This window comes from Trichomycterus rosablanca, chromosome 3 (genome assembly GCF_030014385.1).
Source record: "Trichomycterus rosablanca isolate fTriRos1 chromosome 3, fTriRos1.hap1, whole genome shotgun sequence".
NCBI lineage: Eukaryota > Metazoa > Chordata > Actinopteri > Siluriformes > Trichomycteridae > Trichomycterus > Trichomycterus rosablanca.
Window position 1 is genome coordinate 48,062,138 of NC_085990.1, and position 12,094 is coordinate 48,074,231.

General features: G+C 39.6%; 1 protein-coding gene across 1 annotated transcript in view; it reads right to left on the reverse strand.

Annotated features, from left to right (window-relative positions):
• The window catches only part of grik2 (glutamate receptor, ionotropic, kainate 2), a 289,146-nt gene that overhangs the window by 67,594 nt on the left and 209,458 nt on the right, over positions 1-12,094 (reverse strand). Inside the window, exon 11 of the mRNA XM_062991399.1 lies at positions 11,303-11,526. Within this exon, the coding sequence (XP_062847469.1) occupies positions 11,303-11,526 (224 nt within the window). The remainder of the gene's footprint in view (positions 1-11,302; positions 11,527-12,094) is intronic.

Below are 12,094 nucleotides of genomic sequence, written 5' to 3' on the forward strand. Positions count from 1 at the left end.
TCTTGCCCCAATCTCTTCATCACTGTTCTATTTCTTCTGTTTCCTCTTTTAAGTCTTTCTTGAAGACATTCCATTTTAATCCATTTTTCCATCTTCCTACTGTCAGTTAGGGTGTTACCCCGTCTTTTATAAAGCAACCTTGAGATTGTGAAAAGCACTATTTAAACGTATTATTATTTATTTATAATAACAATGCTAGTGCCGTTAATAATGACATTTCAATCCTTTACTTACTCTATACAGATGTACTATATTTGGTTTTGCAATAAACTGGCAGGTTTAAAGCTTTTTTTTTTTTTACTTAAATGCCACATGATGAAATTTTAATTTCCTTTAAATCTTTAATTTCATTCTGGATCATTAAAGTATCTATCTATCTATCTATCTATCTATCTATCTATCTATCTATCTATCTATCTATCTATCTATCTATCTATCTATCTATCTATCTATCTATCTATCTATCTTTACTAGTTACTAATAAAATATGCATTAGCTCCTTCTTAACTAACATACTACTTAACCATCATTTGTGAGTTTCTCAAGGACCTTTAACCGTCCGATGATTCTGTGCTTAACCAAATCCTTGAGCTTAAATCAAGCTGTCCAGTGAGCCAATTTGCAGCAAATTCGCTTGCTTGCAATGTCAGCAAACAGCAACCTTGAGATTTTGAAAAGCACTATTTAAACTAATTATCATTTATTTATAATAACAATGCTAGTGCCGTTAATAATGACATTTCAACCATTCATCAAAAAAGGCAAAAAAGAATATCAACTGTACTTTTGCTAGTAAGGCTAACTGACAACCTTTTTAGTTTATGCTGCCACTTTAACTCTTGGTTAGAACCTCCAATGTGATGTAATCTAGTTGACATATGACATTGATAGCATGCGTCTGACAGGGCATAACATTTCCATGCTTTGTTTTAAGTCACTGCTATGAAGAACATCTATGCAAGCAGTGCAACACCTTGAAATGAGTGGTAAAACATTCCAAACCATATTAGAAGAGTAAAAGTAATCAATATAGTGAGTACTGCATTTGTTTAACTTGCCTTCTACGATTACAGCTGAATAGCTAGACAGTTATTGCGCAAGCAATCACTAACATGCTTGCTAACCCGCTGTCAACCTGGGTTTCCATAGATGACGATGTGCTTTCTGTAAACAGTGTCACATAAGAACAGCTCATACTGTTTCTTACTGCATGACCATTTCTCTTTAATGGTGTCACATTTATTATTGCTAATATGGTAACTGTGCTAATGTTTCACACCACGATGTCTGAGACAGTGTTGATGCAGGACAGTCAGAATTTAAATCAGAATTTAAAGGGATGAAATGAAAAACATTTGCTGTATAGTTAAAATAGGTTAATTTCGGTGCCCAGGTGGCATAGCTGGATATTCCGCTAGCATACCAGCGCTGAGATTCTGAGCACCCTGGTTTCGAATCTCGGCTCTGCTATCGGTCAGCTGGACGCCATCTAGAGGGCACAATTGGCAGTGCCTGCAGCAGACAAATTTGGCCACCAGGTCTGCTGGGTGAAAAAAGGCCGGAATAAGTGAGTGGGGTTTTCAAACGCTGTGCAAGGACCCTGGTTAGCAGACTGAGGCATCTGTACAAAGTGGATGAACCTCATATGCGACTCCACCATAGTATGAACAAAAAAGAAGGGGTTCAGGGCTGTGCACGCATCAGAGGGGGCGTGGAGCAGGCAAATATACCCTTCTTGAACGCAATTGGGATCCCCAGCAGCAGAAGACTAAAAATGCATAAATACAGTGATCTCTGGCATAGGTGAGTAAATCTCTGTGAGTTCATGTGCACTGCAGGAGGCAGTCAGCACTTTTATTCGAACATATAAATCTGCCCAAAGAGGTGCCGCAATTTATATAAAATGCAGCTTTGCATACCTTAAAGGAGAAATGTGCTGGCCAATTACCCTACTGGAGGTATTATGTCATGTCCAAACCTTTAGCCATGTAGAGTACACAACTGTGCTCCAAATTGTCACAAGCATAACTGTTTTAGGCAATTAGAGATAATATTCAGTATGGAATACAAATTTCCTGTTAAAATTGCATTTGTTTATCTTTGTTCAGAGTTTCCCTGAGCTCTCCAGCATGGTTTGCTAAATCCCTTCCTCTGCGAGTTATTTTATAGCGTATTCCACCCGGACATGAAGGAGATCTGATAAGGGCCCGCAGCAGCACGACGGAGGATTACTCTTCCAGCCGGCACTCACATTTTTGTTTCTTATGCTCGAGGTACTGGCAATGCAGCAACTGTAATAGCAAATTTAGTCCGTCTGAGAACATAGTCAGACAAAACTGTTTGTCATTCAAGACTCTGTCTGCAGCATCAACAACACCCTTTCTTACTTAGACCGTATTTGCTGTATCCAGCAGTGTCACTTCCACCCCTACATTATTCAGGGTGCCGAGGAGTTTGCCTTTGATGAGTTTGAGACATCATGCAGTTTCTGAGGGGAAATGAACATGAGGAGAAAGATTTATACTGAGATTTTGTGATTTGCAGCATTTGAAACAATTATTGGCATTGATGCTGCTTTACAACACTTTAAAACTCTGTCTTGTACCTCTTTGCTTTCAGAAATGTGCCATGGTGCCAAACTGCATTAGTAGACATGTTATTACATTTGTCAAACATAAAAAGTAAAGAAAAAATTTATATATACATATATACAGTGTATCACAAAAGTGAGTACACCCCTCACATTTCTGCAGATATTTAAGTATATCTTTTCATGGGACAACACTGACAAAATGACACTTTGACACAATGAAAAGTAGTCTGTGTGCAGCTTATATAACAGTGTAAATTTATTCTTCCCTCAAAATAACTCAATATACAGCCATTAATGTCTAAACCACCGGCAACAAAAGTGAGTACACCCCAAGAGACTACACCCCTAAATGTCCAAATTGAGCACTGCTTGTCATTTTCCCTCCAAAATGTCATGTGATTTGTTAGTGTTACTAGGTCTCAGGTGTGCATAGGGAGCAGGTGTGTTCAATTTAGTAGTACATCTCTCACACTCTCTCATACTGGTCACTGAAAGTTCCAACATGGCACCTCATGGCAAAGAACTCTCTGAGGATCTTAAAAGACGAATTGTTGCGCTACATGAAGATGGCCAAGGCTACAAGAAGATTGCCAACACCCTGAAACTGAGCTGCAGCACAGTGGCCAAGATCATCCAGCGTTTTTAAAGAGCAGGGTCCACTCAGAACAGACCTCGCGTTGGTCGTCCAAAGAAGCTGAGTGCACGTGCTCAGCGTCACATCCAACTGCTGTCTTTGAAAGATAGGCGCAGGAGTGCTGTCAGCATTGCTGCAGAGATTGAAAAGGTGGGGGGTCAGCCTGTCAGTGCTCAGACCATACGCCGCACACTACATCAAATTGGTCTGCATGGCTGTCACCCCAGAAGGAAGCCTCTTCTGAAATCTCTACACAAGAAAGCCCGCAAACAGTTTGCTGAAGACATGTCAACAAAGGACATGGATTACTGGAACCATGTCCTATGGTCTGATGAGACCAAGATTAATTTGTTTGGTTCAGATGGTCTCAAGCATGTGTGGCGGCAATCAGGTGAGGATTACAAAGATAAGTGTGTCATGCCTACAGTCAAGCATGGTGGTTGGAATGCCATGGTCTGGGGCTGCATGAGTGCAGCAGGTGTTGGGGAGTTACATTTCATTGAGGGACACATGAACTCCAATATGTACTGTGAAATACTGAAGCAGAGCATGATCCCCTCCCTCCGGAAACTGGGTCGCAGGGCAGTGTTCCAGCATGATAATGACCCCAAACACACCTCTAAGACGACCACTGCTTTATTGAAGAGGCTGAGGGTAAAGGTGATGGACTGGCCAAGCATGTCTCCAGACCTAAACCCAATAGAACATCTTTGGGGCATCCTCAAGCGGAAGGTGGAGGAGCGCAAAGTCTCGAATATCCGCCAGCTCTGTGATGTCGTCATGGAGGAGTGGAAAAGCATTCCAGTGGCAACCTGTGAAGCTCTGGTAAACTCCATGCCCAGGAGAGTTAAGGCAGTTCTGGGAAATAATGGTGGCCACACAAAATATTGACACTTCAGGAACTTTCACTAAGGGGTGTACTCACTTTTGTTGCCGGTGGTTTAGACATTAATGGCTGTATATTGAGTTATTTTGAGGGAAGAATAAATTTACACTGTTATATAAGCTGCACACAGACTACTTTTCATTGTGTCAAAGTGTCATTTTGTCAGTGTTGTCCCATGAAAAGATATACTTAAATATCTGCAGAAATGTGAGGGGTGTACTCACTTTTGTGATACACTGTATATATATATACAGTATATATATATATATATACACACACCAATCAGCCATAACATTAAAACCACCTCCTTGTTTCTACACACATTGTCTCTTACCATACAAAAGCACTTTCTAGCTCTACAGTTACTGACTGTAGTCTATCTGTTTCTCTGCATGCTTTGTTATCCCCCTTTCATGCTGTTCTTCAATGGTTAGGACTCTCCCAGGACCACTACAGAGTAGGAAATATTTGGGTGGTGGATCATTCTCAGCACTGCAGTGACACTGACATGGTGGTGGTGTGTTAGTGTGTGTTGTGCTGGTATGAGTGGATCAGACACAGAGTGGATAAGTCACTGCTGGACTGAGAATAGTCCACCAGCCAAAAATATATCCAGCCAACATCCCCCATAGGCAGTGTCCTGTGACCACTGATAAAGGTCTAGAAGATGACCAACTCAAACAGCAGCAACAGATGAGCGATCATCTCTGACTTTACATCTACAAGGTGGACCAACTAGGTAGGAGTGTCTAATAGAGTGGACAGTGAGTGGACACGGTATGTAAAAACTCCAGCAGCGTTGCTGTGTCTGATCCACTCATACCAGCACAACACACACTAACACACCACCACCATGTCAGTGTCAGTGCAGTGCTGAGAATGATCCACCACCTAAATAATACCTGCTCTGTGGTGGTCCTGTTTGGGTCCTGACCATTGAAAAACAAAATGAAAGAGGGCTAAAAAGGTATGTAGAGAAATAGATGGACTACAGTCAGTCATTGTAGAACTACAAAGTGCTTCTATATGGTAAGTGGAGCTGATAACATGGACAGTGAATGTAGAAACAAGGAGGTGGTTTTAATGTTATGGCTGAACAGTGTATATCTGATTGAAGTCTCGAAGAATTACATGTACCTAGTAGAAAACATAGCAAATGACACAAGCTTTAGAAAACACTTAACCCATCCTCATCATGTCACCCTGTGTGTATTTTTTTTCATCATCTCATTCTCTCTCACTCTCTCTCCTCTTCGCTCTGTCTCTTTCTATCTTTCAGTCAGACACACCAACGCTCTCTTGCTCTCATGCACACCACATACTTAAAGCTCGTACACATAAAGCAGCACATGCACACATAAATAAATGTGTACACACAGACACAGAGACGTCAAATCCTCAGTTTGTGCTGCTGTTTTACTGTGGCAGTTTTAGTCAAAACTTCTTAAGCCAGATTTACACATACTACATTTGCAAAGCCTGAGAGATGCCACAGCATGATGGCTACTGCCTACAGCTATTATCTGTTTTGGACAATAATGTTGCGACAAGTAGCGCAGCAATAAGTTAACAAACACCGACAAGTAAACAGTATTTTACAATTTTGTGCTGTAATATGATTACATTTTACATTACATTTTCAGCATTTAGCAGATGCTTTTATCCAAAGCGACTTACAATTATGACTGAATGCAGTTTGAGCAATTGAGGGTTAAGGACTTGCTCAAGAGCCCAAAAGTGGTGGCGGTGAGGCTTGAACCGGCAACCTTACGATTACTAGTCCAGCATCTTAACCACTAAGCTACCACTGCCCTAGGAAAATGTAACATGTAAATAACATTAATGCAAAGCACAAATGGGACGCAGCCTATATTTTATTTATTTATGTATTCATTATGTTTCATTTTAACAAGATAACAATAATATTAATAATAAAAATAAGCTATTTATTTTAATTTGAGCATGTAGCAGAACGTAGAATATAATGACTACTTTTATTATGTAGATTTTAGTGTAGCAGCTCTATTTAACTAAATAGTGCAAAGCTTCACAGAGGTTGTGCTACAATTTGGGTTACAGCTGACTACATTTAAACATATTTTGACCTAAATTAACACATATAACATTTGTCCTGTGGACCGGTGAAATTACCACCCCAAATCAAAAAAAAGTTGGGACAGTATGAAAAATGCAAATAAAATGCAGTGTTCCTTACATTTACTTTGACTTTTATTTGATTGCAGACAGTTTGAACCCAAGATGTTTTGTCTGCTCAACTTCATTTCATTTGTTAATATGCCTCCATTCCTGCATTTCAGACCTGCAACACATTCTAAAAAAAAGTCGGGACAGGGGCAATTTAGGGCTAGTAATGAGATGAAAAAACTAAATAATGATGTGATTCCAAACAGGTGATTGTAATCACTTAAAACTTTACTGTGCAAAAAAAGCCTTATGTTAACCATGTCAAGAAGCGGCGTCGACTTCTCTGGGCTTGGAGGCATCTAGGATGGACCATCACACAAACGAAAAGGATTATCCAGACTGTTATCAGCAACAAGTCCAAAAGCCAGGTTCTGTCATGGTATGGGGCAGTGTCAGTGTTTGACAAATGTAATTTACACTTCTGTGATGGCAGCATTAATGCAGAAAAGTACACTGAGATCTAAGAGCAACACGTGCTGCCTTCAAGACTTTTCCATCTTTTCCAGGGACATCCATGCATTTTTCAACAAGACAATGCAAAACCACATGCTGCACACATTACAAAGGGATGGTTGCGGAAGAAGAGGGTACGGGTACTGGACTGGCCTGCCTGCAGTCCTGACCTGTCCCCAATAGAGAATGTGTGGAGAATTTTTAATTTAAAAATGCGACAACGACGACCCCGTACTGTTGCACATCTTAAGACGTGTTTGCAGGAAGAATGAGACAAAATAAAAGCTGAAACACTAAATCACTTGGTCTTCTCAGTGCCAAAACATTTTTAAATGTGGTGAAAAGGAATGGCAACATTACAAAGTGGTAAATGCATCACTGTCCCAACTTTTTTGAATGTGTTGCAGGCCTGAAATGCAGGAGTGGATGTTTATTAATAAATGAAATGAAGTTGAGCAGATAAAACATGAAATATCTCAGGTTCATCCTGCCTGCAATCAAATATAAGTCAAAGTAAATGTAAGGAACACTGTGTTTTTTTTATTATTTGCATTTTCCATACTGTCCCAACTTTTACTGATTTGGGGTTGTAGTAACATTTTATTTAATTTGTTTAGTTTTCACTTGTAAACACAATTGGTTTAAGTGTACTTTGTTTAGCATCCAAAGCAAAAAGAGCTTCAGAGAGACTTCTGGTATGCGACGCTGATCAAACTTGCAGTATGAAGCTTGTAACCCATAAGAATTTGATTTGCTCACAGCATATAGATTTAGTATCTGTAAATCCGGCCTAATGTTTGTGTATCTAGTAGAACATGCTAATTTACGTGCCTAAACATGGTGTTTTAAAGTAATAAAAAGAAATACGTTTTTCACTTACCCAGCGTAAACTTAAAAAAGGTGATTGGTGCATATTCTGAACCAACTTAGATGACAGTTGCAGCTTGTAATTCTCTCACATGATCATATTGCCAGTAACATTTAGAAAAGACAGGTGCATTAACCATAAAACTTCTGGGCTGACCGAGCACGGTTGAGCCATCCCAAAAGTTTTAGAGTTAATTTATTCTCATTCTTCTGATGTTTCCACACCGTGTTTCAAATGATGACCTTAGGCAACTACAAACACGTAAAAGTATAATAACATTAAAATCAATACATTATTTTGGATAGATTAAGTTGACATTTCATTATCATTAGTTAAGTGGTTATGATAAATACTGTATAATAAAGCATGTAAAAGTTATTTATGGGATATTTAAGTGCAAGGCTTTAATCTGTTGATGCATGCTCAATAATCCAGGTACACAAATCCACAAAGATTGGGGTATAGCTCCTACTACGGTGTTGTAAGATGGTGAGAGATGTACTCTCAGGCCCCCTCCCCGGTTCAGCGATGGTCGTTCCCTCTTCACATAGACGGCCTCTTTGACTCCCCGTTCAAACCAGCGTTCCTCCTCGTCAAGGATCTGCACATCGTCATCATTAAATGAATGGCCGCTGGCTTGCAGGTGAGTGTAAACCGCGGAGTCCTGGCCAAAAGAAGGAGATCTTCTATGTTGGGCCATCCGTTTAGCCAGTGGCTGTTTAGTTTCCCCGATGTACAGTTCCCGGCAATCCTCCCGCCATCTAACAGCATACACTACGTTACTCTGTTTGTGTCAAGGGACCCGATCCTTAGCGTGAATGAATTTTTGGCGTAGTGTGCAAGGCTTTAAGAAAACAGTAATTTGGCTGACCTATCTGAACGCCTCTAGTGCCAGCCTGGGACTCTGCATTGTCTTCTCAAATAATGATAGCAGATGTATACTATGAAACTGATTTGTGGTTTCAAGCTTTTCCACATCAAAACTTTGTTTAATAAAGAACAGTTTGGTTTCAGTTTGGGTCACATCAGCGTTTACAACTGACGACCAAAGCTAGGAAAACCATGCATTTAATGTAATAAATTATTCTGAATTATTTGTTCCTTAGATTTTGAAGTACAGTAGACCCTTGACTTACGAATTTAATTGGTTCCGAAGTCTTCCGAAGTTCTTAAGTCAAAATGTTGATAAGTTAAACCTTTTTTTCCCATAACAAATAATGTAAATAGAATTAATCAGTGCCAGACCTCCCAAACCACGCCCTTACCTAACCTTTCTAATGTCTTAAATAGTCTTTTTTGGTATAAATACAAGTATATTTCCCTTAAATTCTAAATTATAGAATACACATTCCTGTAATAAACAATAATGAACAACAATACACAGTAGTACTGTACTGTACATAAAACACACATCATATTTCAGTGCAGTACGTGTGCTTTACTATACACCATAATACATTTCCTTCTTTTTTTAATAGTAATACTGTAGATTTGTTCATTTTCTCACCACTACGCTTTCTCTGCAACTTTTTGGGGGTCATTTTGATACTGAATTTTACAAAATATAAAGAAAACACCGGAAAAACACTGTCCGCTGTCCGAATGTTCGCTCACTGTGTATATGTATATAGAGAGAGAGATGGTCGAGTCAACTTGTTCGTGACGTCATGTGTTTTGTTCACGTGCAAATTTCGGTTCGTAATCCAAAATTTGTTCGTACATTAAAGAAATTGCTCGTAACCCAAAATGTTTGTATGGTAAACGGTTCACAGGTCAAGGGTCTACTGTATCCCTAAAATTTATAGTAATACTTTCATTTTGTGGGGGAAAACAAAAGGATTATACCATAGCGTTAGGGTTCACCCCCCCCCCCCCCCCCCCCCTTATTAAAATGACCAGCATCGATATGACAATGTACAGTACAAAGTGAAAACATCTTATTATTTCTGGCCATACAATAATATCCATTTGGCTTGCTAACAAATACAATTTAAATACCATTTCAGTACTAAGTGCTAATTTGCACAGTTTTTATGGCTGTTCAATGGCGACTGCACAGAAACGGGGGATAATGGATATCAGTGAATGACTCTCTGTGCGCTATACAGATCTCTATTTCAACCAGCAGTCTGCTACTGTATACGCATCAGAGGACGCAAGTGTTAGTTACGGCAATCTGTTGTCATGAGTGGAGGTGTGCAGCAGTAGAGGAAGCAAATGTGATCAGGTATTTGAATACGACTAAATTGGGAGAAAAATGGGGAAAATAATACATTCATGAATATGACATTTGTTTTACTGATATTAGGTGCTTCAAATAAATGAACATTAAAACTAATATGACTGTATGACTGAGTTTGTTTCTTCAAGTGTGCCTCTGTCCACAGTCAAGCAAATATATACATTCAGTAGACCCTTGAGTTACGAACCGTTTACCTACAAAATACAATACCACTGAAATAAAGAAGGAAATAATAGAGAAATATGAGAGTTATTGTTGTTTATGGTAGATACATTTTATAAAAAAAGAAGGAAATGTATTATGGTGTATGGTACAGCACACGTACTGAAATGTGGTGTGTGTTTTATGTACAGTACAGTACTACTGTGTATTGTTGTTCATTATTGTTTATTACAGGAATGTCTATTCTATAATTTAAGATTTAAGGGAAATATACTTGTATTTATAACAAAAAAGACCATTTAAGACATTAGAAAGGTGAGGTAAGGGGGGGTTTGGGAGGTCTGGCACGGATTAATTAAAAAAATAGGTTTAACTAACGAACATTTTGACTTAGGAACAGCCCTTTGGAACCAATTAAATTCGTAAGTCAAGGGTCCACTGTATATAAATACATATTTTTTATTGTATTATTATTATTATTTTTATTTATTTATTTATTTATTTTAATATTTTTAGATAAGAGATTCCCAGCTTGAAACAGACATTAATATCAATATTTATAGTCTATGTAGCCAAGGACTTTTGAAACACAGTGTGGATTCATCCAAAAAGTAAAAGCAAGAACAAACTGGAGACACCAGGAATAACGAGGGATGAGAGAAGTTGCCATTCACACAAGAAATGCCAAGCACTCAAGTATTCCCATTCTCTCTCTCTGCCTCTCACACTCATGCCCAGTTTTACATGGCTGAACTTGCATATAAACGTGTGTGATTTGTGCTCGGGCTGCTAAGCAATACAGGCAGCAGCTTGTCATACTAAAAGTGATGAGAAAGCAGAGGAAACACTTAACATCCCTGGTGTACTGTCCAAAAAAAAAAAAAAAAAAAAAGGACTCGGCTTGCTCACTCGTTCTCTCTCGATCTGGGTCAGAGGTGTCACCTCTTCCTTTTGTGCTGTACACACTGGAGGGATTTTTCCCTCCGCCACGCTGCCAGCAGAGGATCCTCCCTAAGGACTCGGTCTATTCTTATATTTCCTATCAGTCTGAACATTGTAAGAATGTCCTTTAGGTGTCTGAGCAGTTTCTTTCATCCCCTAGCCAAGGGCGGCGAAGCTTAATCTAAGTGAGCCGAGTTTAAAGCTTACAATGTAACGGATCGAGGGAAAAAGCTTTTAGGCGTAGATTAGCTTGTTAATGGAATGAGGTTAAGATGTTGGGTTATGTCTGCATGTGTGGCTGAGAACTGGCATGTTACCTGGCTATGACAAACAGCACACAACTGACACCCAAGTAAGCCAGCAGAATATACATCCAGATGTCAGGGGAGAGAGGGTTGAGGAAGGAGAACACGCCCGGGTTGGTGCCGTTGGGCTTGCGGTACAGAATACTTATCCCCAGTGTCATGAAGGGTTTGGAAAAATCGATGACTTTCTCCCGTACGTAGGTGATGGCCAGAGGAGCCACTGCAAGATCAGCTTTCTGTCAATAGAAAAAGACACGGGCCAAGGCATGACAGGCAGTCCATCACGACTAGAGGAAGTATTTAGAGGCAATCAAATTAAGAAAACAGAACCTTTACACCCTGCTGACTGCCCCACAGCACTTAAGTTTAAATTTAAAGCCCTCCCTCCTCCAGACGCTCCCTTTTACATCTCACTCTTTCTCTCTGAGAGCTTGATTTAGTTGCTCCTGGCTCAGCAGTTAGCGCAGTATTTAAAGGTGATGCGGTTCTCTGAGCTAATAATCAGTTTCTGCAACGTTTGAACAGTGAGATCGACTACGCTGTGGTATTCAATATTACATTATTTTAGGGATATTTGGACTAGAGCGCATTGCTATTAATTACACTGATCAGCCATAACATTAAAACCACCACCATGTCAGTGTCCCTGCAGTGCTGAGAATGATCCACCACCTAAATAATACCTGCTCTGTGGTGGTCCTGTGAGAGTCCTGCCCATTAAAGAACAGCATGAAAGGGGACAAAGCATGTAGAGAAACAGATGGACTACAGTCAGTAATTGTAGAAGTACAAAGTGCTTCTGTA